This window comes from Ciona robusta, chromosome 12, assembly GCF_009617815.1.
Source record: "Ciona robusta chromosome 12, ASM961781v2".
Lineage (NCBI taxonomy): Eukaryota > Metazoa > Chordata > Ascidiacea > Phlebobranchia > Cionidae > Ciona > Ciona robusta.
The window spans coordinates 4,685,737-4,710,492 of record NC_143246.1 but is presented as its reverse complement, the minus strand read 5'-3'; the positions used below and the strand labels follow the sequence as shown (position 1 = coordinate 4,710,492).

General features: G+C 35.7%; 2 protein-coding genes across 5 annotated transcripts in view; both read left to right on the top strand.

Moving 5' to 3' along the window:
* The first annotated feature begins 306 nt into the window (after nucleotides 1-306).
* Nucleotides 307-13,889, top strand: LOC149727030 (uncharacterized). 2 transcript variants are annotated; one of them, XM_089889953.1, is made up of 15 exons: nucleotides 307-978; nucleotides 1,114-2,373; nucleotides 5,920-6,005; nucleotides 6,526-6,639; nucleotides 7,067-7,173; nucleotides 7,732-7,881; nucleotides 8,116-8,193; nucleotides 9,320-9,410; nucleotides 10,039-10,257; nucleotides 10,570-10,640; nucleotides 11,138-11,300; nucleotides 11,692-11,805; nucleotides 12,314-12,408; nucleotides 12,838-12,913; nucleotides 13,461-13,889. In XM_089889953.1, the coding sequence occupies exons 1-15, from the start codon at nucleotides 413-415 to the stop codon at nucleotides 13,499-13,501; spliced, it is 3,231 nt and encodes a 1,076-aa protein (XP_089746079.1). In that variant the 5' UTR covers nucleotides 307-412; the 3' UTR covers nucleotides 13,502-13,889. The 2 variants fall into 2 exon arrangements, with proteins under 2 accessions (XP_089746079.1, XP_089746078.1); XM_089889952.1 differs by having other exon boundaries at nucleotides 10,570-10,682.
* A 2,396-nt stretch (nucleotides 13,890-16,285) lies between these two features.
* The window catches only part of LOC149727023 (deoxynucleoside triphosphate triphosphohydrolase SAMHD1-like), a 51,138-nt gene continuing 42,667 nt past the window's right edge, over nucleotides 16,286-24,756 (top strand). Inside the window, exons 1-13 of one of the 3 annotated variants that reach the window (XM_089889976.1) lie at nucleotides 16,286-16,478; nucleotides 16,867-17,027; nucleotides 18,183-18,298; nucleotides 18,696-18,772; nucleotides 19,175-19,327; nucleotides 19,659-19,700; nucleotides 19,908-20,072; nucleotides 20,785-20,876; nucleotides 22,705-22,825; nucleotides 23,123-23,260; nucleotides 23,487-23,549; nucleotides 23,905-24,036; nucleotides 24,398-24,500. In XM_089889976.1, the coding sequence (XP_089746102.1) occupies nucleotides 16,422-16,478; nucleotides 16,867-17,027; nucleotides 18,183-18,298; nucleotides 18,696-18,772; nucleotides 19,175-19,327; nucleotides 19,659-19,700; nucleotides 19,908-20,072; nucleotides 20,785-20,876; nucleotides 22,705-22,825; nucleotides 23,123-23,260; nucleotides 23,487-23,549; nucleotides 23,905-24,036; nucleotides 24,398-24,500 (1,420 nt within the window). In that variant the 5' untranslated portion in view covers nucleotides 16,286-16,421. Of the gene's footprint in view, nucleotides 16,479-16,866; nucleotides 17,028-18,182; nucleotides 18,299-18,695; nucleotides 18,773-19,174; nucleotides 19,328-19,658; nucleotides 19,701-19,907; nucleotides 20,073-20,784; nucleotides 20,877-21,942; nucleotides 22,035-22,704; nucleotides 22,826-23,122; nucleotides 23,261-23,486; nucleotides 23,550-23,904; nucleotides 24,037-24,397; nucleotides 24,501-24,756 lie in introns of all 3 variants that reach the window. The other 2 variants (XM_089889975.1, XM_089889974.1) reach the window with 2 other exon arrangements.

The following is a 24,756-nucleotide window of genomic DNA, read 5'->3' as shown; positions in this document are numbered from 1 at the left end:
AACATTTCTTCTCGTGTTACTTCTATATTGCTTCGTAAGATGCAGACGGAATTTATTGCTGTAAGCTAGCCTCGTTTATTAGCAAGTCAGTGGGAAATTTTAGGTCACTTTTTACTCGAACTTCTAAGACAGAAAACAGTAATTTTATATTTATAACCAAGCAGGTGTTAAATCTAAATACAACTGGTATAGGCATATATCACCAGTTTTAGCCAAGTCATGCAAAAATGGCTTGTAGAAAATGATCAAAATAAATGTCTTGTCTATAATATTTAAATAAGTTTACTTATAAATTAAACGGCCCCTAAACTTACTTAAATATTTCAGTAGATTGAATTTGATAGATTAGTTTGTTTGGTGTTAGTTTAGGGTTCTTTTATTGCGGTATAGATGGGCGGAGAGATATTGTACTATGCCAGCAATGAATAAAACGGGAAACATACGTGAAGGTGCACTTGACTATTCTCAAGGTGCATTTTCTGATATCAGTACAGCAGCTAATTTGTCTGGGGATAAATCGGAACAAAAAATTGAAAAAAGGGACATCAAATTCACTCCACACCAGTATAGGTTAATGCAAGAGATAGAAGAAAGCGGCATCACGCATTCTTCTATTATACGGTTCCTCCGAGCGAAAGAACTCAGATCGGAAGAGCAATCTAAAATTAAAGCAACCAAATCCATTACACCAGCTACAGATGGTGGAAATACTGAAACAGTAACCAATTCTGGGCGTGATAAAAATACCCAGAACATTTTACTTGCTTTACAAAATGGCGCCTCAAGAAATCCCGCTAACCATGAAGCTGCTGAAACGTACAATAGTTCAAACCTAGAAAGTTTATCGAAAGTTAATATAGTAACCACATATCAAACCGAAACATTGGTCAAGTGTTCAACTACTGCAACGCAAACTGTACTAGAGTTGGAAACGAAATCAACTCAAACTGAAAATGTAGAAGATATAGAATTTAAACTGTAAGTACCAATAACTAATTAATACTTCTTAATTTTAGCCAAGCATCTTTTAGAATCTTAGCTTCTGGTAAAATCTTTGTTCTTTCCAGTGTTGTATATTTGGTTTTATAGTATGTGCATATTTTTTATTTTAAGGCCTGACCGACCCGCCAGTCGTACAAAGCTACCAAGCTCTAAGCCATTCGTGTCAATCATGCAGAGTGTATCTGACCACGGTAATCAGATGTATTGTAAGTTGGAAACACCAGAAGGTTCCCAGGAGCAACAGTTTGTCCCAATACCGATTTCCGAACCAAACCAACCAAACATTTATGAGGACTCCGAGTTTTCCCAGCCCGAACAAAAAGACAGGGATTCTGTTATAAAAAAGGATCACGGCCAAGGGTTCCCGGTCGGACAAGACGCCATGACAGCAGATACCATGCCAGAAGACGATTCACGAAGCCGAGCAACTGTACAAGAAGAAAAACCTGAAAACTCGGTTTTACATGACATGCAGACGATGTCTGCCAACCCGGACCAGCTCCGACAACATAACTATTTTGGGGATGAAAAATTAACGTCTGAACAAGCATATATAAATGATCATATGCTTATGAATCAGCGACTCAATGGAAGCTTAATAAACGTTCTTCCACCCCAGCCCCCAATACAGGCAAACATGCAGCCGCCTATGTCAGACTACAATTCAGCCTTAATTACTCCAGAGACAATGAATCAGTACTACCCTCAAATTACATCGACTTCAGTTCATTTGTCATCTAATGGCAACTACACCGGCGCTGTAGACGGAAATACAGAGATTTCAAACCATCAGCAGTCGCCTCACGTCCCCGACCCCCCGACTTCGTCGCCCCCTTCCCAGGCTTACATAACCCATTTTCCGCACGATGGGCAGTTAGCAACAAACGAAGAATCAATCCGCGTTATGCCACACGGTTCGCATGTTGTACACCATCGACCAAACACCATAGACACTTTCCAGCAGCAGCTAATGCAGTCAGAAACGGAAGCCAACTATTCCCAAGCTATGGACATCACCAGTCCGGATGCTATTGCTCTCCATCAGCTCCAAAACGCCTATGACCCGACTAGAAGCATGTACCTCTATTCGAATCCCATCGACGATGCTAATGCCGCTACAATACAGTCACATCATCCAATAGAAATGCACCAAGTAGCTCTGGGTGTTACGAAGAGCGAAATCGACTCCGATGACGGTTATAACCAGGGTCGGACCAGATCTCGGCTCCGGAGGCGTGAGTTAGAAAAACGGGAAGATCAAGATCCTGATCCGTACGATCAATCTAGCACACCCGAGAAAACCATTGACGACATTTTGAAAGGAACACCAGGAAACGAAGAACGAAGGAAAAAAATAGAAGAATTGCTCAAGTAAGTGAAATATTATTACGTTTAGATAATATATATATAGTACTGTAGGGTAAGGGGCATATTGTAACTTATTTCCTAATTGAGTTTTTAACAAAGAAGCATGCTCGTTTAGAGTCGTAAGGATGTGGTTCAATAATTCTGTAAATATTTTTATTTAATACCAAATGGGTCAAAAAAGACACTGAAAACATAAATCATTATACTCTAAAATGCTATAACTCAAATTATGAATTTACTAGAACCTTTTATAAGTAAACCCATGCGATACCATGAGTTTGGACGCATGGCACTGAATGAAAAAGAAGTTTAAATTCATAATTTAAAGTTAAAAAAAGAACTTTGTTTTTATTTGTATTAATAACAAAAAGTGGGGAACTTTCAGGTGGTAAATCCCCTTGTTAAAAACACGTGCTGGGAATCGTAGTAGCATTTTAACCATTAACGATTCACTCAAACATCGTATCTATTCAATTTTCGCCATGATTATCAATGATTAATGTTATACATTCATACTATATTTACTAGTGCGCCTATGGCAACATAGGGACTCGTATTCCAAAGCCGCTTGTTAAGTATTGGTTGATCATTTATTCAAGTCAATCTTTGACTACTATCAAAAGGTGTTCTATTGCTGTTTGTATAAAAGCGCATCTTCTTCCATTGGCACCTTCCATTAATATGTTAAGCATTAACCGTATCCACGTCAGTAAATTGCATGGGTCACTTGGTTTCCACAAAAGCAAGTCGGCTAAAAATTAACCTCCGAGAGGAATTTTGTACAATGAAAGTACTATTAATGTATAACCGACCGATTGCGTTTTCGGCAAGAAACCGGTAACCATTCAATAGTCGAACCGTGTTGATCTATAGGAAGCCAGGCTACGGATTTGTGCTTGAAATTCAATAAGTTTACATACGAAATGCATGGATACTGGCATTATATGCACATGCATGCTTTACTTTAGTGGGTTATGTAAGTTTGTTTGCATGGTTGGACCGTGCTAATATTAGAGAGATGTTTCAAGAGTTGGAAAAACTTTGGGTTTTTAAACATTTATACATGTTTGGTAAGGATATATAGGACAAGTCTCATTCAGAACTGAAACAATGTAGGAGAAAAATCATTTCGAAAAACCGCTTATAAAGAAGACCATGGCCTACTCAATGTATTGAGTAGGCCATGAGAAGACTAAATTACTCTAGAATTTTCTGTTGGCCGTTTTCAAAAGGTTTTCGTTGTTTGACAGGTTGCGCAATATTCCGAGTGTGAACGACCTGCGTAGCGGGTTATGGAGCAGTCCTTGTACTCGCTTTTGTTCCATATATAGTGATCAAACATTAGTTTGTTTGCCTGGCAAAAAGCGCTCATTGTCAGCGGGCGGAGGCAACCCGTACGCATTGTCACGGCTCGTGGTATACCCTGGATGTATATGCTAATTCATACAAATCGTGGTGTTCTATTTCACGGAAAGAAGACTGCGTGTTTTATCTAAATCCACACCTTATCCGGCCTAAAGTAAAACCCCTTTGAAGTTGCAAAACAGTATGTGTAGGATCATTTTAAAACTTGATAAAAAAATGGCCCCTAACACAAAACCATTCGCCTTGATATTGTATCAAAACCAAATGTAGCAGCGACTCAAGTTGTTCTATCCTGTAGAGTCAAAACTTGTTTGGTGCTACAGTGTTCATGTAATTAATCATTCTCGCGGCGTTCGTGGGCGTTTTACGTTTTACTTAGCATTATAAATCAGACTAGCATTATACGACCGAACGACCTTCGACGGTCGTTTAACCTCGCCCGTCAATTAGGAAAACTAGTGCGATAAAATTTTGTTTGAATACGCGTTGCCGGGCAGGCAGGCAAACATGCTAATCGAACCATATTTGTTTGTCCCCATTGCAGTTGCGTGGGTCGCAGTTTTAAAGCCTTTATACAGCATGAAACTAGATCTTTACTGGAATGCTGTTATCGACACTGCAAAAGGCTGTTCAACCACAAAACACGTTTTTGTTTGTATAGTATGAACCATGATTATGCAGTTTTAATGGCATTTTAATAATACAGGTTTAACAGCCTGAACGGACACGAAAAAACACGGTTATAGAATACAGTTACGTAACATATAGTATAGGTTGGGAAAAAGGGTCCTGTTTTTATGCTATTTGCTTATTTCATTTGGTAGTAAACAAAGTATATTTACAGAAATATATAACTGTATAGCATCACGACTTCAAAAGAGCGTATAGTTAATTGTTTAAAACACGATCAGGAAATGTGGAATTTAGATGCTAACGGTGTCCAATCTTACCACACAGTACTATACGTTCAGTAACGTATTTGGTTGGAAATAATACTGCGAATGGTACACCGTTGGTTCTTGAAACCCCTTTAGCAACTACGGTGCGACGCCTGTTAAATTTTACCTCGTTGCTCGGAGAGAGACGGGAAGATTACTTACGCAGTTGGTTCTAGTTATGTCCGGCTGCTTGGTAAAATATTAACGCCACGTATAGACGACACAGTGTAAAACAAAATAGTAAATCATTTGCTGGCAATAGCAAAACCTGAACCGTATAAATTCAATTGGGTCATAGAAGACGCTGTCATATGCCCGGAAACGGCAGTCGTCGACTTTAAACTGGCGTGGTAATATAGCGTTAAAAACTTTGAAGGCTATTTCAGCTGCTTTTTCGGTATATTTTATGGAGTAATCATCTTAATTGTAATTTTTTTAATGTAGATTATTAGGCTTGTCATACATATTTTCTGATATAGGCTAGTGATATAGACCTTTAGATTTTGGTAATAAAATCATTTAGTTTAACACTAAAGGCTTGGAGTTTATATACGGTCGTGCCCGCCCGCGTAGGTTTAATTACGACAAAAATAACGATTTCGCGAGAAAGCCGCTGATTTCAATTTAGAAATAGTTCATTGGCAGCATATGCTTGGTTATAGGCAGCTACGTGAGAATTTGTCAGAGCGCAAATATCATTTAGTTATCGTCTTGTTTGCCCTGTACCTGTCGTTTACAGAGCCGGGATCCCTCCGAGATAAAGTGGATTAATCATTTACTAGCGTACGTACAGTAACTGTATTGTATCCAATTTGAGACGAACAGCAAAGATATTCTTGTAGACCGCTTTGGATGAACAAAATACCAAGCATACAATACTTGAACATTTACACAAGAAACATACAGATACTGTTAGACGTAAAAACCTTTTGTAAAATTCGCAAACAAGAATTTTCTGTTTGTAACAGAATCTCTTTTTAGGTCGCGGGGCTACGGTTGTACAATTCTAAAAATACTCCTTGTTTACTACAAAATTGGACAAGAAAAACGCATGATTTTTTCTCGTTTAACCCTATTACCATGATGTAGTTATTATTAACCATATCATGAACTTCATATTGATAATTTTAACAGGGTCTATAAGCTACCTTTTGGTTACCAAGCTAATATTACCTAAATGTACTATTTAATATAGTTAGGTTCCGGTTTAAACTGTGAAACTAACATTTTCATTTGGATAACATAGACAAGACCCATGGCGGGCAGCAAAACATATCAAGAACTATATGGCAAGGCACAACATTCCACAACGAGAGGTGGTCGATTCCACAGGTAAATTTAATAACACTTACAACAGTATATATAATATAGTAGGGTGGGGGGAGACGCGACACATTTTACCTCTATTTTCTTGCCCCGTAGAAAATTCAAGAAATTATAAAACTATATGCCCATGACTCCCATTGACCGTTAGTAATTGTTTAAAACACGATCAGGATATTTAGATATTATGTGCTAAAGGTGTTCCATCTTCCCGCACCCTACGGTATATATATTTTGATCATTTTGACCTATTACCCACAAAAAAAACTATATATGCATACCTACATAGTGTCGTCAATTTAGTGTATTCCCTATTTTGCTACACATATTCACTATCAAAACTTGAATAACGTACAGTAGAGTGGGAGAAGTTGAGACACCTATTTTTTCTACATTCCCGTCCCATTTGGTTGTTAAGACCCATAGAACTCTGTTACCACGACTCCTATTACAGACTGTTGTTAATTGTTAAACACACGATTGATTAATATAAGGTATATCCCTAATCTTAAACAAATTAACGTTTTAGGTCTAAACCAAAGTCATTTATCCCAACACCTAAACAAGGGAACGCCAATGAAAAACCAAAAGAGAGGATTACTTTATGCCTGGTGGACTAAAAAGCAAGACGAAGTCGCTGCCCGTAAGTTACTATAAGATTCCTTTTGTAACCGTGTTATATGAAATTAAATAAATAAATGTAACTTTATTCTCACGTGGCGGGAAAACGAAAGTCGTTATAACACAGGTGTGCTGTTTCATACATCTCGTGCCCCCTTACGAGTTACCGCGTATGTAACTTTGTGGGTGTTTCTTTTGTCTGTAGGCTATGGCTGGCAATTTAAACTACCCATGAGGACCACTGGGTTAGAGCAATTACATTTAACTGTCTTTCTCAAAGACACATACGCCCACAATAATACCGGCGGCGAGCGTTGAACCCTTCCGAGCTCTGAGTTAGAGGCAGGCGAGAAACGACGTGTATTCGTATAAAAAAAAAACAAGTATTAGGCTACAAATGAAGTAGGTCTATAAGGTGTCCGAATTATTATTTTAAACATTTCTTTTAGAATTCAAAATTGCTCGAAGTGGTATGGGAGCTGAACAGGTTGAAGAAGCCGCTGGAGTGAGCCCAAGAGCGCGCAGAAACCGTTTTAAATGGGGACCCGCTTCGCAGGTTTGATTATAAATTGTTTTAGCAACAAAGAGAAATAAATTACTGCTTTCTTTGAGTGACTAAATTAAAAGCAGTCTAAAATACAACCATGCGTTTTATAGTTATATAGCACGACTGATATATTCAAACATTTGTTTAGGTCGGTAAATTTAGGGCTGGTAAAGCCGTGTCATTAAGATCAAACAAGACCTTTATTTTAAAGCGTTTTGATGTCGGAATATGCTTACTAAGAGAACTATAATTAAGTTCAAAGTACATTTGTAAAATAAAAGCTGATTTGCGTCATTTGGAAACACATGAAATATGGTACCCCACATAATATTTTCAATTTCGTTTTAACAAATAACAAACTATTTTAATACCGAGCGAATGCGTGAATAAATACTGTATTTTATATTTACTACCAAATGAAACAATAAAATAAAAAGAAAACATGTACCATCTTACGATGGGACACCTTTAGCATATAAAACCCTATTTCTTAGTCGTGTTTTAAGAATTACCAGCAAATATCTTACCCATCACCCTTGCTTACTCTACGCCGTCTTATTCTTTCAGAGAATCCTATATGAGGCGTACCAACACCAGAGGAATCCTACCAAAGAAGAAAGAGAGGAACTTGTTAAGAAATGTAACCGTGCTGAGTGCAATCAGCGAGGTGTATCGCCTTCACATGCAAATGGCCTGGGTTCAAATTTGGTTACAGAGGTAAGGTTTTGTCATCTGAGATAAATGTAATTCGCTTTATCCTTGCTGCTTATTACACGAGTGTTCAGTTTCAAACACCTCGTGTTTTCATGTTTGTAACATTGGGGGGGGCGGTTTCTGGCCTAAATCTCATGCCCCATGAGTGTCATGCAGCACGATCTAAGCCAAATCGATTTGAATACTAGAACTCGGTTTTATGCCCGAATTCATGCTAAAATACTTTTATTTCCGAAGGTACGAGTGTATAACTGGTTCGCGAACCGTAGAAAAGAAGATGCATTTCGACATAAACTTGCACAAGACTCTTACTTGGTAATTTCAAAACATTGTTTAACATAACTTTATGTAACACTGTTGTAGAATCTGCACACGTCTGTAGGCTATATGCCTGTGGTCTACTCCAGTGCTCTTCAACCTTTTTTGGGTTGGTGAACCCCTAAAGTTGTTGCGACAAACTCATGCACCCCTGTTTGTTTAAACAAAAAAAAACTAATGATGTTTCGCGATTCCCAGTGATGCAAGATATATAATTCATATAAAAAAAACTGTAGGAAAGTGGCTAAATTTGTTAAAAATGTTCAAAACTGAGTATTATTGCTAAAAATTGTTGTAGTTTGTGATGCACCCTTGTATACCCTTTTGTACTGGTTCCCCCCTGACATATTTTGATGCACCCTAGGGTGCACCGTGCACACCGGTTGAAGAGCACTGGTCTACTCAGAGTCAAAACTGCCGATCGAACCGGTTATGCTGCGTATAATCTGCATTATAGTCTGTCTCACTACTCCAAAGTTGTTTATTTACATAATCAGATGGTAAAAAGGGTAATAGTATGTATTCGGGAAACCAAATCCAATTACAGGCTAAATTACTGATGTTATTCTAACTAAACTTTCTGAGGTTAACAACCCCGGTCACGGATTTACCTTATTCAAACAGAATCAAGAATTAACGTTAGTATAGTTTCGATTACTATAGAATAGATTGTCCCTAAGTAACAAACATACCTACAACGCTAAATCACTGCGATTAAACTGGATTAATAATGCTGTTCTAAACAGAACTAAAAATAGCTACATTGAACTTCGCGTTGCAGTTGACAAACGGAAATGGAAAAATGGCGGTTTCGTAACGCATGGTGGTTTTGGAATGCGCCAAAGCATATAGATATGACATAACACAATGGAGGGGATTAATAATCGTAGCAAATGACATTAGAAATCCAGAATCTTAAAAGACTGACGATGCAATTTAGGCAAAATTTATATATTTTATTATGCAACTGGTTGGACTTGATTTTTGTCTGTTACGTTTTCGTAGCACCGTGTCCTTGCTGTATAGTTCTTTACACAAGAATCCGTCAACTCTGTATAAGCAACATATCAGGGTCAGATTCATGGAATTTATTACAAGATACATTGTAATGTTATGTTTCTAGGGCGACCAAGACCCTTGCCAACCTAGCGAGGGTTCTCCTGAACATAATGGACCACCGTCCAAAGTACAAATCATGGAACAGTTTCCAAAAGGTAAGTCATGCACTTGGAAATAGATTTTTTTTGTAATAGTTGTGGAGTATAAATATGTATGGCTGGATAAGACGTTGTCACGTAAGTCATACACTGACTATTTTCTTATGTTAGGTATAGCCTTATAGATTGTACATAGATTGGAGTAAGATGATTCAGGTTTTCGTTCTCATTTATTGTTACATTTGGTAGTAAACAAGGATATAGTAGGGTGGGGGAAGATGGGACACCTTTTCATTCTATTTTCTCGTACATTTTGGTAGTAAACAAAGAACAATTAAAGAATTATAAAACCTTGTTCTCGCGACTTTCATAGACTATTGTTATTTGTTTAAAACACGACCAGGATATTTATATATTTTGTGCTAAAGGTGTCCCATCTTCCCCCACCCCACTAAATATAAGTATTGTATAACCGTACTTCACGACTATAAAAGTGCGTTAATTAATATTTGTTAAAAAACGATTCGAAATATTATATAGCCTAGGTTGTGTTACGGTATCAACATTACCTGGCAAACGATAATATATATTATAGCGAACGTGGGGTATAATGTTTTACCACTGCAGATCAAAATAAAGTCAAATATAAACTGGCCTAAAATAATTTTGTTTTAATATTTTGAAGCTGAACCAGGACTATATGGTGAACAACGAGACCACGAGATAAACCGTGACCTCATAAAAGTGGAAGCACATGACAGGAGCCACGTGCCGACGCCACACGCCACGCAGAACATTTCCCTCGTCACGCCATCCGAGGCCTCGGACTCGGCGCAACGAATTGCACAAACATCCCTACCAGTAGTTAGAAGTTCACGCATAAACCAAGGCTGCAGATCACGAGGTAACGTTACTTGGTTATGTCAACTTTTCAAATTTAAAAGCATCGTGAAGCAAATCACTCAATTTCAATGTATAGTTGGCTGGGGTAAAATGGGAGACGTTTTTTGTCCTATTTGATAGTTAACAAAGAATACCTACAAAACAACAATCACCCACTGTAAGTTACATACGTTGTAACTGGTAAGCGGGCACGTGTGATGTATAAAACAGAACACCCGTGTTATATTGACTGACTTTTTCCGAGCACGCAAGTTACGTAAACCAAGTTACATTCATTCATTTATTCAAGTAACATTCGTCGTTTGCTCCATAGCTCCACCTGGAGTCGTGATTACAAATCTCCCCCTACCTGATGACCTTCAAAGAAGCGACAACTTCTCGTCGGTAAGCACTTACAGTTCGCTGACGAACGTTACCCCAACGAAGGTGCGTTTATTTTTCAAGCATTCTTCACGCCAGTGTTGTAGCAAAACTGTTGGGTCCCTTAGCCACGCCGCCTATAATGGCTACGGGTCCAATGCTCTATGCTGCTACTATTGTGGCTGTTTGTTTCCTTAGTCTAGAAATTTGTTATAGGGCCAACTATAGTTGGAATCAACTGCCACGCTTTTTAATTGATTCTCTTTCCCTTTAACAACACTCGTTTTGCTGTTATTGTCCTTCTTTCGTTGTTTCAATAACATGAACTTCTCTATCGTTTTCAGAGAGATAAATAGAATAAATATGTACGTATGTTACGTTACATAATATTAAAAATAATGTTTACAGTGTTAATGATACACAGTCGAATATTATATTTCAAACCAATCTAATAACAATAACAACGTCTTTTCTCAGTACTACTTTGAACCTCGATTATACAACATGGCGTTTCTGTGCAGGTCTCTCACTTTGGTGCACTACCTTCAGTGAATACTCTATCTCCAATCATGAACAGCGTTTTCCAAGTTCAGCAGCCTTCGTCTTCCCAAGAGATGGATCCAGCACAGATGCAATCTACTTTACCCCCGCATAGTCTATTGCTGTCTGGAATCATAGCCTCAGGTATACCATTTACAATCCACCAAGTTACATTTTTTGTAACTCGTATAAGCGGGCACGAGGTGTATGAAACAGTGTTGCTCGCTACGCGAAGGTAAATAACGTTACATTCATTCATTCATTCATTCATTTTTTCCGACGCCACGGCCAAGTGGTTACCACGCGAGCCCATTTTAGCATAGCAAAGTTTAGTGGTTCAAGGATCGAATAATTGCATTGTATGGATGATGGCATCTTATTAAACCGTACATGCCTACTGTATAAGGTATCCTATATATTCCAATACCAAAGAGTTCTCACTTCAGCTAACACTACTCGAGCTGCAAAAGTTAGACTTTTACATTCATGAATTTTACAAAAAAAAATTGTTTTTATAACCTATTTTCCTTCTTAGTGAGCCAAGCTCCCACTGGTCAACATATGCCAGTCTTCACACCTTTAACGCCCGGTCACGTAGTACACGAACATCACCCGCTCGCAGTGACCCAACTTCATAACCATTCAGCAGGTATAGGCGGACTTCCCTGTACATATAGTAGGGTGGGGGAAGATGGGAAACTTTTGGAACCTATAATAACCAAATATCCTGATGATGTTTTAAACAATTAACAACTGTTTATGCTAGCCGTAAGGATACGATTTTAAAATTATTTGAATGTTCTCTGTTTACTATCAAATGGGATGAAAAAATAGAATGAAAAGGTGTCCCATCTTCCCCCACCCTACTATATAGTACTGTGGGGTACGATAGGGTACCGTTCTAACTAATTCCCATATTTTATAATCGTGTTTTGAACAATTAACAACCCACTTTCAGAGTCGCGAGTCTACGGTTATATGATTCGGTCAATATTCTTTGTTTACTACCAAATGCGACTAGAAAAGAGAAAGAAAACATGTCCCTTCTTACCCCAACCTACTATATTTATCAAACAAATGATTTCATGTTTTTTTTATATACTTTTCCTTGTGGGTTATAATGTTGATCCTTTAATGCAGCAATATGTTATTTTTAGGCGGGTACGGACCACCGCCAACCTATCATTCTAACATTAAGCAAGACTTCAGCGGCTACCAACAAGGGACTTTAGCGTACACTCTTACGGAGCAGGTAAAGCAGATATACGTTTGCTCAGTGATCAGATATTGAATTTCTAACTTGTGGTAACTTGCCTTATCCTCGCTTGGTGGGAAAACAACGACTGTCCTTATAACACGGGTGTTTGGTTTCATACAACTCGTGCCCGCTTACAAGTTACCGTGTATTTAACTTTGTGAGTGTGTGTGTGTTCAGAGATAAATCAATTGCTGTTAACTGTCTTGCCCAAGTACACATACGCCCACAGATACTAGCAGCAACGAGCCTTGAATCTGTACCCCTGGTTTAGAGGCATGCTGCGCGCTGACCACTATACCTCGGCGCGAAATATATTCATAAAGTATCCATTTGCAAACGCTAAGTAATTAATACAGACCCAAATGAAGAGAGTATGAATGCATTTTTACCATTGTGTTTACATTTTATATTAAAATCTCGCAGAGACGCGACCCGTCGATATCCGTGCAAGATGTAAACTCCAGTCAATCTACTTCATTAGTGTTGTCAAATGCTACAGGTAAATAAGTCTCTTTGCTTTCTAATATGCAAAAAGTTGACTCAATTTTCTATAAATAAAGTATAGTAGGGCGGGGTAAGATGGGACACGTTTTCGTTCTATTTTTTTTTTGTTCAATTTGAATAAATGAATGAATGTAACTTACTTTATCCTCGCGCGGCGGAAAACGATAGTCGTTATAACACGGGTGTTTATACACCTCGTTCCAGCTATTACGAGTTACCACGTGTGTTACTTTGTTGGGGGTAGTAAACAAAGATTATTCACCGAATTATATAACCGCAGCCGCGCGACTCTAAAAGCACGTTGTTTGTTGTTCAAATCACAATTAGGAAATATGGAATTTAAATGCTAGCTGTATCCCGTCTTACCCCACAGTACTATTTGTTATGTGGTCCAAAAAAAAGCACCGGTTCAAAGTGTTGTTGCATTGTAAGTAATTTTAGCCACATTTCATTCCAAAGAGGGCGCTTTGGGAAAATACACTATAACTAAAAGTAAATGCATACTTTTTACGACGTATAAATTGTTATTTTTTTGTTTTTAGTGGACACTCCTACAATTGTATACCAACAGCCTGTCAACTAAGTTGCTGAAGAGAAAAAATCGCTATTTCCATTTTCACCAAATCTACTTTTAATTTTATTCAATATTTTAATCGAGCTTTTAGTGTTAAACCGTTTTCAATCATTGCTTCACTTTTGAATCCGAATCATTATTAATTAGCCAGCGATGTTGCAATCTACCTCTGCTAATTCTAATTCTTCATTGTGCTTATACATATATGTACTATTTTTTTAATTGTGTGCCCTGTCTTTAAAAGTGAGTACTAATATTTTTCTCTGTGCTAATTTCTCGCTGTACTCCATCTCCGTGTTACTGTGCCTATTCTACACTGGTTTGCGAAGCATCCGTCTGAGGTTATGAGCAGTTCGCTAAATAAAATTTAATTTCTGTACGAATTCAGAATGAAGTACAGCGAAAAAATATTTATTGTGTAAAACTAACAAAAATTACTATTTTTATCAAGTATCGACTTGGTCTAGAATCTAGACATAGGGTGGGGAAAGATGGGACACCTTTAGCACAGAATATCCAAATGTCCTGATCGTGTTTTAAACAATTAACAACGGACTATGGAAGTCGTGAGGATGAAGTTTAATAATTTAGTAATAACATGTTTTGATATCCGTGGCGGATCTCGTTTGCTTATGTCAAAAAAACAAGTAAGCACTTCTCGTTCCGGGTCACGTAGTATCAATTCGTGCACTTTACCATTACGATAAATGAGAGCTATAACAGTGTGGTCGGATGTTGGTTAGTCAGGTATAGGTTTATTTTGTTTTGTGGTATGACTTTATCAACTTAGATAACCCATTAGTGACCACTTGACGTGAGCAATTGCTGTTAGATGTGTTACCCTTACGTTGTTTTTTTTTCTTTTTTATCAATAAGCGTGTTTTAACAAATGTTGTTTTACCGTAACTACCACCAGTCTTTTCGTTTTTGTTAACTCTCGTGTTCTTCGTTATCGTGACAGAAGAAACGAAATAGATTTTATTCATTCATTTATATACCCAAGAAAACATACGCCCACAATGGTAGCAAGAACAAGGCCTTCTGCATTACTATCAATACTTAAAGTGGGAAAAGCCTGGTCAAAAAGACAGGCGTTAATCTAATAAAACAGCAAGCGGATGAAAACTTCCGAATTGTAAACTATTTTGTACACTTATGTTGCTTACCGCATGTTCGTTTTATTCATGTTTCGTTTGTCAAATAATTTTAGTTGAAAGTTGAAAAAAGTTAGTTGAAAATTAAAAAGTTTCAAAACACCAACTATAGCTCGAACTGTTCGCACTTATTCTTACTTTTTTATGTATGCTCCCTAAATCGTGTTAGCGCTGTTCGCACCATTCTCGTTATTCGCGCGTAGGTGTTTAGAGGAGCAAATTGGCGTGCCTGCCTCTAACCTTATAATATGTTATAGATTCAGCGCTCTTCGTTGCAACCGTTGTGGGTGTTGATGACTTTGGACAAGACAGTTAACGGCAATTGCTTGAAATCAGTGGTCACTAATTGGTTGTGAAGTTGGTCAGCCATCAGAAAAAATCACAACCACAAAGTAGGCCTGCGGTGTTAAGTCGTAAGGTGGCACTCCGGGTACAGCTATTTTTTTAAATGCAGAATTACTCGCAAAGTTACATACGTGCTGGCAACTCACAAGTAATGGGCACTAGATGTGTAAAACGCAACACCTGTGTTATAAAGACTGCTGTTTCCTGTCACGCGAGAATAAATCAAGTTAGATTTATTTTTTCATATAACGACTATCGTGGTCCCGCCAGGCGACGATAAACAAGTTTCATATTTATTCGTTCAAATTTGCATTGTTACCTGACGGCAACGGTTTACTTTAAAAAAACATCAAACAAAGAAAACATTGCACAAAACACCCGTGTTATAAAGACTGTTATTTTCCTGTGACGTAAGTATAAAGCAAGCTACATTCATTTTCATATAAGGACTATTTTTATATGACGGCAACGGTTTAAGCTAAAGAAACACCAAACAAAGAAAACATTGAAACAGTAAACCCGTGTGATAACAACTGTCGTTGGCCCGCCAGGTGTGGTTAACAAGTTTTATTCATTCATTCAAGTTTCCATAGCTACCTTGATGGAAAAGGTTTGTAAAAAACAACAACCCATTTTAAATAAAGTATAAGAACTCCTAGAAATCATGGCAGTTCTCTCTCTGGCTTGACACTATGAACAGCTATATTTGGGTTTTTGGTGTTGCTTTTAGACCAAGTTTTATGCATGTACTGCTGTTTTCATTGCAGTCTGTTTACAGCGTTTTATCGATTGAGGTATAGCTCTAGCGGTAGGCCGTGAAACTAGGGCGTCTAAACCTAACGGGATTTTTTGTTAAAACATGAATAAATGAATGAAACTTACTTTATCCTCGCGTGGCCGGAAAAAGACAGTCGTTATAACACATCGTTTTGTTGCATACACCTCGTACCAGCATACGAGTTACCATGAGCGTTACTTTAATTGTGGGGTATTATTTTTGGCTTTTTTATTTTTACGTACGGCGGATATTTTGGACAATCCATTAGTGACCACTGGGTTTGAGCATTTGCCGTAAGTGTCTTTTCCAAGGTAACATGCGCCCACAATAGTAGTAGCAGCGATGAGCCTTGAACCCATTACATCTGGGTTAGAGGCAGGCGCGCTAACCAACTGTGCTACAGCGCCGGACAAATGATAACGAAAACCTGTTAAACACGTCCCGTTAACAATCCTATACAACAACTGTAACAATCATAGATATTCAAACATGTTTAGATATTTATGACGTAATAAAAATTCCCTCTTTAAATCATAGATATCATATACATAGTGCTTTAAATTCCGCAACCCCGGGTTTTTCGAATTCATTCACCGACAAAATTTGCCTTGTGTGGTCGTCTCGCTAAAAAGCGAAGTATTGTGGTTTTGTTATGTCGAACCTAGGTTCTAAAATGCCATCGACAGAAGAGATTGAAGCACAGAGTAAGGTAAGACGGTATATATTGATAAAGACTGTGTCAGTAATGCTATAGTAAATAATTTATTACATATTTAATTTATAAACGTATAAAATTGTCATAGAACATTGTTTTGCATTTTCAAATAGGCTGCTACGAAGTAATACCATTTGTCTTAACTACTATAGGGGTATGTATTATTACCAACAACATATATATAGCTTATATAATACCAATATATTTTAAATATTACTAAGAATGTGAAAGTTTTGGTAACAAAAAAATGCTAAATTCCAGTAAATCACTTTTCAAGCCTTTTTACAAATAAGGTGGTGGGGGGGGGGAGATTCTTTACTAGCACCAAAAATTAATAATATTCCCTGTCTTTTACTTAGTTTACAACTTGTATTTTTTGAAGGTCTTTAACGACCCAATTCATGGTCACATCAAATTACACCCATTGCTGGTCAAATTTATTGACACACCTCAATTCCAACGCCTGCGAAACATAAAACAGTTGGGCGGGAATTACTTTGTATACCCTGGAGCTTCTCACAACAGATTTGAACACTGCATTGGGTAAGAAGACTTTATTTTTAATGTTATCAGTATTATATTAATGGGATTAAAAAGTTGGAAGAATTTTTTTTACAAATTTAAGTGAAAAATTTTTAAGCGTATTTGTTGGGGCTTTCGACGCAAAATATCTTGGCGCCGTTCGGTATAAAATTTGGAAAGGCCGGTATAGGTCGACCGCATGCCTATGAAACGATGTACCACCAATATCGGTTCTAAAATTTCTGAAACTAAAACTGTAAAGCCATGGGGTGTTACAGTGTTTTAATCAAAACATTTTTTTGCATTCAGGCATAAATACAGTGCGCTGAAGATGTTACCACCAACTGGTTTTTATTAAAATTGTTAGTTCTAGTGTGGTATTAGGGGTATGATGAAACTATGTATAGAAATTTAAAATAGTGAAAATTGCTCCAAATTGCCCACACGTTTCTTGCCTCTTCGTATGTGGGCGTCAATGCAGCCGATTAAAAAAGTTCCATATGTGGTAACTACTGTAATTTGTAAGCACCAGGAAACGTGTGAAACAGAACACCGTGTTATAACGACTGTCGGTGCCCTGTAACGCGATGATAAGTGGGTTACATTCATTCTTTAATGTATAGCCTGGATCAGTTTAAAATGATGTTTTATAACCATTTTAGTTTTGTGCCCTATGGCTATAGGGGTAAATTATAATAATAGTTAATAATAATATGTTAGTTAAAGCACTTACAACAGTCATTTAAATTGTCTGATTAATGCACTAATTATTATAATGTGTTCTTTAAATGCTGTGTCTGAGAAGATAATTGCAATGTAAACAACGTAGATTGGTAGTTTTATATTTAAATTTCACATTTAAAATTCAAGTATATGCACCAAAGCCAAAGACCTTTGTTTTTGATGTTTTTTTATGCTCTGCTTAACCCTAAACATTAATTTTTAATTTATTTTTTAGTGTTTTTGTTGTATTTGATGCTATCTTTTAGTGCATTTTGGAACATTGTTTAAGAAAAACTAGAGTGACCAGACCTATTTCGACACCCCGGATTAGGCTTTTGGGGTGGAAACACCCTGAGTTTTGACGCCCATTTATTTATATATATATATAAATACGTAATTACGTTTAATAAATTATGTAACAAAACATATATATATGTATGCTTTTATTTTTAGCACTTGTCATCTTGCTGGGGAACTGGTTAAACTTTTAAAGAGAAAACAAAGTGATCTGAATATAGATGACAAGGATGTTTTGTGTGTTCAAATTGCTGGCCTATGCCATGACCTTGGTAGGTCTTGGTTGTATAATAACTTTTCCAGTCAGTGGCGCAGCCATAAAAATATGGAGGGACGAAAACCCCCCTAGTTGCGCCACTGGTTCCAGTAAAAGTGCTGTTTGCACCATCTGGTTGCCTGGCTACTGTTGATTTACACCTGGCGATTATGATTTGTGATGTTTGCTTTATAGGCTAATTTATCTAATTCTGTTTAACTAGCGAGCTTAATTGGGTTATTTATGGCGCAAAATCCTCTAGTTCCTAATAATATTTGCGATGTAATTGCTCTAATGATTAACAATTGTTGGCATTTTAATATTATGTATTCAAAGTACTTGCTCAATTTCGTAATATGATTATAAAACTGCCTTATCACTTATTCATATTTACATTGTTTTTTTCAATAAAGGCCATGGACCGTTCTCTCATATGTTCGATTTGAAATTTCTGCCATTATTTCGAAAATCAAATGATCCAGAGTGGACTGTAAGTTACTGTACTAACATATCATTATTTTTACCTTTATATTTTTTACAACATTTTATCAAATGTTTCGAAATTGCCATAGGTGTCAAACCTGGGCTGGGCAGTGAATTTCTGCACTGCATTAATCAATAAACATACTAATAGGTAAGATTTATTTCACATGGTTTTGCAAACTGTCAATGCCTATTTAGCATTTCAAGTAGTTTGACCGATGCTATTTAATATTTAATACACATATATTGTGAAGTTCACAATGTAAACTTTTTCCACATAAATTAATTTGTTTTTACGAGGTAAAAAAAACAGCTATAGTATCTTCAAAACACAATTGGTAATAATTTTAAACCATTCTGTTAGAATAAAATGGTATGACATTTTCTTATACCTTTTCATATGAAACAGCATGAGGTTGGGTCACGTGATATGCTTCGCTACATGATAAATGATAACGACCTTCAAAAAGAAGCTAACAGATATGGACTTGATATTCGACCAGACGTCACGGGATCAGATTTTCAATTCATCACTGAGATGATAACAGGACCCTCTGGAAAGGTATAACTATTTATATATATATGTTTTTGCTCTGTATGGGTAAGGTCTTGTCAAGAACCTTGAAGCTCGGTTGAAAAAAATATTTTTAGGAAAATATTTTTTCTAAAATCAATTAACTGCGATGGAGGTAAGTTACTAAACAGGCAAATTGGTGGTAGCAGTTAGTTTCATTCCTTATTTTAATAATTTTCAATTCGTATGTTTTAGTAAAACTGGCAGGCTATTCATAATTTTTATGGCTACGAAATTAATTTGATGCTTGTTTTTATTTCTAAAGCTTTATTTTATTTTGTGAATTGTTGTGTAATTGATAAAATGCAATGCATTTCAGGAATATGTGGGAAGAGATAAGAAGAAGCATTTTCTTTATCAGGTATGTGCTACACTCACTGTTCTAAAAAACACACAGTATTTCCTAATTGCCAAATTTTGCTACCATTTTATGTTTATAGCCTATATATTTTAAAGTTCGTTGCATCTTTGGCAGTCAGTTTTCTTCATTTTTTGTCAAAATATAGCAATCTTATTCGTGTGTGTTTTAAGTAAAAATCAATTCTTTACCAAGTTCTACAATTTTTAGATTGTCTCAAATGAAATAAACAAAGTAGATGTCGACAAATGGGACTACCTGGCTCGTGACTGCCACCACCTGGGCTTAAAAAACAGTTTCGACCATATACGTTTCATGCACCATTTAAAAGTCCTTAAAGTGGACGGTGTACGTCAAATATGCGTCAGAGATAAGGTATCGTACATTTGTTCTATTACTTGCCAATTTGCTTTCTAATTACAAAAAGCTACTACACCATTATCAAAAGTAATTTGCTACAACATATTTGATAATATGTATTCCGAAATTTTTTATTTTAGTTGTGGTGAAAGAAGTGATATAAATTGGTTTTAGAGCCCCAATAATTTGGATTTTCTCTGCTGCAGTAGGCGCCTAACATGGGTATGCAAGGTATGCGTTTATACCCCGAAAATAAACGTCCTTAGTATAAATGCTTAAACAATTTAATAGCCTATTATGGGTACTTTGACCTCAAAAGTTAAGCATTGACGTCTGCTGCTGCTTATCACTTAAATTGGGCTGCAGTTTTTTTTGCTTTCGCGTGCTATTGGGGTATGGGCCAGTGTTTCTCAACCTTTTTGCGTGCTAACCGGTGAAATTTTGAAACAATTTTGCGGACAAGTGAACCTTTAAAAAAGTAGAGTCAAGTAGACCATGAACTCTATGTTGGTCACAGTTTCGCAAATTACGAAACTAACAAAGTTCTAAATCAGTTTCATGTTTTATTTCTTTAATCAATGACTTCAACATCTTGCATTTTGCAATTGAGATATAAGATTGTAATATATTTGGCGGACCGACAGAAAAGTTGACAGGGACCGGCATGCGGACCGGCATGCGGACCGCCGGTTGAGAACCACTGCTATAGGCTCCCTAATATTTTTAGGAAGCTTCAAACTTGTATGAGTTGTTTCATATACGATCTAAGCTGCATCTGTCTGCTTATCAACACAAAACCAAAACCTCTGTGGAAACCATGTGAGTCTGGGCGTTTTATTAATGGAATGTGTGTTTGACATGAATATTGGTTATGCTGCATCTGCATGTATGGTGTTTTATCAGTGTCATGCTATCATTTCTCACAGGTATGTGTTGTGACGCAGTCAGAAAAAAATAAAATGCGGGAAAATTTTAAATGAAGGGGGGGGGGGTTAAAGAGGTCCTGCGACGCCATAGCCTTCCTGGGTGCACCACTGGATTTACTATAGTTTAAGCTCTGGCAACCAAATTCATTAAAAATGGCACCTTATTTTGAAAAAAAACAACTTGGCAGTGAAATTTTGTATGACACATTTTGGGTGTATTATATGTGTGTTTATATAATGGTATTGTCTGCCTGTCCCGCATTATTTTCAAATAGAGTTGGACCTTTCTTTGGTAATGTCCTTGACAACAGTTATCGATTTTATGTTTCTTAGTTTTCTTGTTGTATATTTTTAATAAACCATGGGGTAAAGTAGGGGTAAAGTAGGGTCAAAAAGAGGTAAAACCAATTTATATCACACTATTCCCTTTAATAGTAAAATAAAAAATCATATTTTTCGATTTTTTTATTTTGTTGGGATCGGGTTTTTACATTCTATTTTCTATAAAACAGTGGTTCCCAAACTTGATCTACTCGCGAACCACTTTTTGGTTCATGCAGCGTTCTCGTCCCACTTACATACCAAAGGCTTGTGAATGTTAAATAAAAAAAACTGATTATTTACAAAAATTTTCGGCGAGAATTTACAACACAAACGCAAAAGTCCTGTATAGATAGATAAGCAAAAATACTTTGTATGCGCGTAAAACAGTGCATTTATTTAAAAAAGCTGGGAACTACTGTAGTAGAGAATACAGCATGAAATATCACGCTCTTTGTAATCAATGTGACTTAAAATGATGGTTATGACAATCACTAAAAAATCATTTGTGATTGTGATCTTTTTTTAATGAGTTTTTGACAAACCACCTGGGGGACCTTCGCGTACCACTCGTAGTGGACGTACCACAGTTCCGGAACCACTGGTGTAAAACAAACAAAGTGTTTATTTTCATTTAGGAACGCCACAATTTGTATGAGTTATTCCATGTACGCAGCCTTCTGCATATCAAAGCTTATCAGCACACTTTGAGCACAATAACTGAAACTATGTAAGTTATTGCCAATTTAATGACATAACAAGTTTTTTTAATTCTATAGATTGTCAGAATTTCTGTAATTTGAATTTGTTAAATAATTTCTGATTCTATGATCATTAGTCAAAAATTTTGACCGGAAAAAAATTTGATTATAAATTTCAATACAATGATAATGTTATACACTATTTTCATGGTAATGCAGTTTTGTATGAATTCTGGCTTGGAAGTTCTTACAACAGACAACACACTGGTGCTAGGAAACAACAAATTTGAGATTTCCATTTGAATAAAAGACTGACAATGCCATTTAGCTGAAATCTAATCTCAATTACTAAAATTGGTTGGACTTGATTTTTGTCTGTTACATTTTCGTAGCACCAGATCCTTGCTATAACTGCAGTCTTTTAGAAATAGCATTTTAAATCATTTTCTTTTCTATGTATCTTATGTTCTACTATGCATGGTCTTTTTAATTCTGCATGAATGTTGCATGTTTGAAATGGCTTAATATTGGATTTTTATGTTCTTCTATAGACCATTAACCATTAATATCTTACAAATTCTTACCTACCAAAAACCTAATAAAAAAAATAAAAAATTAATAAAAAAATAATATTTATTTTTTTAATAAAAAAATAATATTTTTTTTATTTTTTTTTTTCTAAATTTTCTCTTTTTTTAGGATATGTGATGCTATGGAATTAGCAAATGATCATGTTAAATACTGTGGGAAAGATGGGAAAGAATATACAATAGCAGAATGTGTAAACGAACCTTCAGCTTTTATCAAGCTAACAGACCATGTAAGTTTTATGGCAACTCTTGGCTATTCTAAGTTACATCTAATTGAAACTCGTGGCAAACGGCAATTTTAGGCTGTCATTTAATCTGCTATTCAGATAATAATGTAGATTTTAGACCAAGTACTAACTTGTATTTTCTTTTTTTTTATAGTTAATACAGAATCCAACTAAAGGCCTTTAAAATTTGCTATTTTTTTTAATCCCCTAAATTTTAATTTTCCAAAAAATTGTAAACTTTTCTTTAAAAAATGTTTTAAGAATTAATTAAAAAAAGTCTTAACAAAATTTTCATATTAGGTTTTTCATGAGATCTTGCATTCAAAAAATAACTGTCATGCAGACATGCAGAAAGCAAAGGAAATTTTAAAAAGAATTCAAAAACGAAACCTTTATCGGTGTATAGGGACCAAGAAACTCACAGGCACATCTAAACAGGTAAATATAATTATTTATTTTATAAATAATAATTAATATTTTTTTTATAAATTTTGTAAGATATTTGTTCTTTATGTTTTGAGAATATTTTTATGTATTTTTGTCTCTGTTTTTAGTTTTGGTATAGCAAAAACCATTTATAGAACTATTAAATTTATATACATGTTTTTGTATTTTAAATATATATATATATATTTAATTTAAATATAAACTTTTTGTACTGAAGCAAAAGGAAAATGAGAAGAAAATTAAAGAAGAATTCAAAGAAAAACGCGGGCACCATGTAAATGTAAGTCAGTAATTGAAAATAATTTAACTCTTGCAGTTGTAGTCTTGTTATGAATTTTGTTCCCCTCAACTTTTTTTTAAAAGTCTTACTTTTTAGGCTTACTTTTTGGGTTAATTTTTTTTTCTTTTAAATTAAAAAAATTTTTTTTTTTAAATTAAAAAAATTGTTTGAAAAAATTGTTTCTTCGACATTTAAAAATAGTCTGGCACAGTGAATATATGGTTAGGTTAGGACTTGGAGTTGCATCATAGCCAAAGGATGCCAGGTTCAATGCCCAATGCTAATACTGGTTCGATATTTTTTGCTGTTTAGTGATTGAAATGTGACAATATGTTTAAATTGTTAAAAAAATCAGGTTAAAAGATACGATTATGGAATGAAAGAAAAAAACCCTTGTGAAGCATTTATGTTTTACTCAAAAACATCTAATAAACCATTTCAAATGAAAAAAGAGGAAGTTTCTAAATTGTTGCCAGATGTTTTTCAGGTGTGTTTGGTTGTTTTTATAATTTTTTTCTAATTTTTAAATAGTTTTGAAAATGACATAATCTTAACTTATAGTGAATTTTTTTTAATTGTTTGAGTTCACCTGTTGTTTTGCAATTAAAAATTGTGTATATTTTAATTAGTACACCAACATATTCTTAGGTTTATCAGCATTGTGCGATCATTTAAAAACTATTCCTGTATTGCACTGTTGCTACTAAGTAATAATTTGTGGAAAATAATTTTTAAGAAACACATTTAAATTTTTTTTTTCTTTGCAAATTTAGAAATAAGTATAAAATATAAAGCCCTTTTGCATTCTTTTAAATTCCCTATTCATTAACTTTGTTATTTTGTCCTAGGATTGCGAATTTCAAGTGTTTTGCAAAGATCCTGAAAAGCTTGAAGCCGAAAAACGACACTTTGATGAGTGGTGGGAAAAAAACAGATCAGAAATTCAACCAGGTTTATAATAATATATACAGTAGGGTTGGGGGAGATGGGACACCCTTTAACTCTATTTTCTCGTCCCATTTAGTTTTAAACAAAGAACATTCAAATATTTATAAAACTATATCCTCGCGACTCCCATAGACCATTGTTAATTGTTTAAAACACGATCAGGATATTTGGATATTATGTGCTAAAGGTGTCCCACCTTCCCCACCCTAATACAGTGTATACTTATTTTTTTTAAACAGTTGTTTTGATGAGCAAGAAA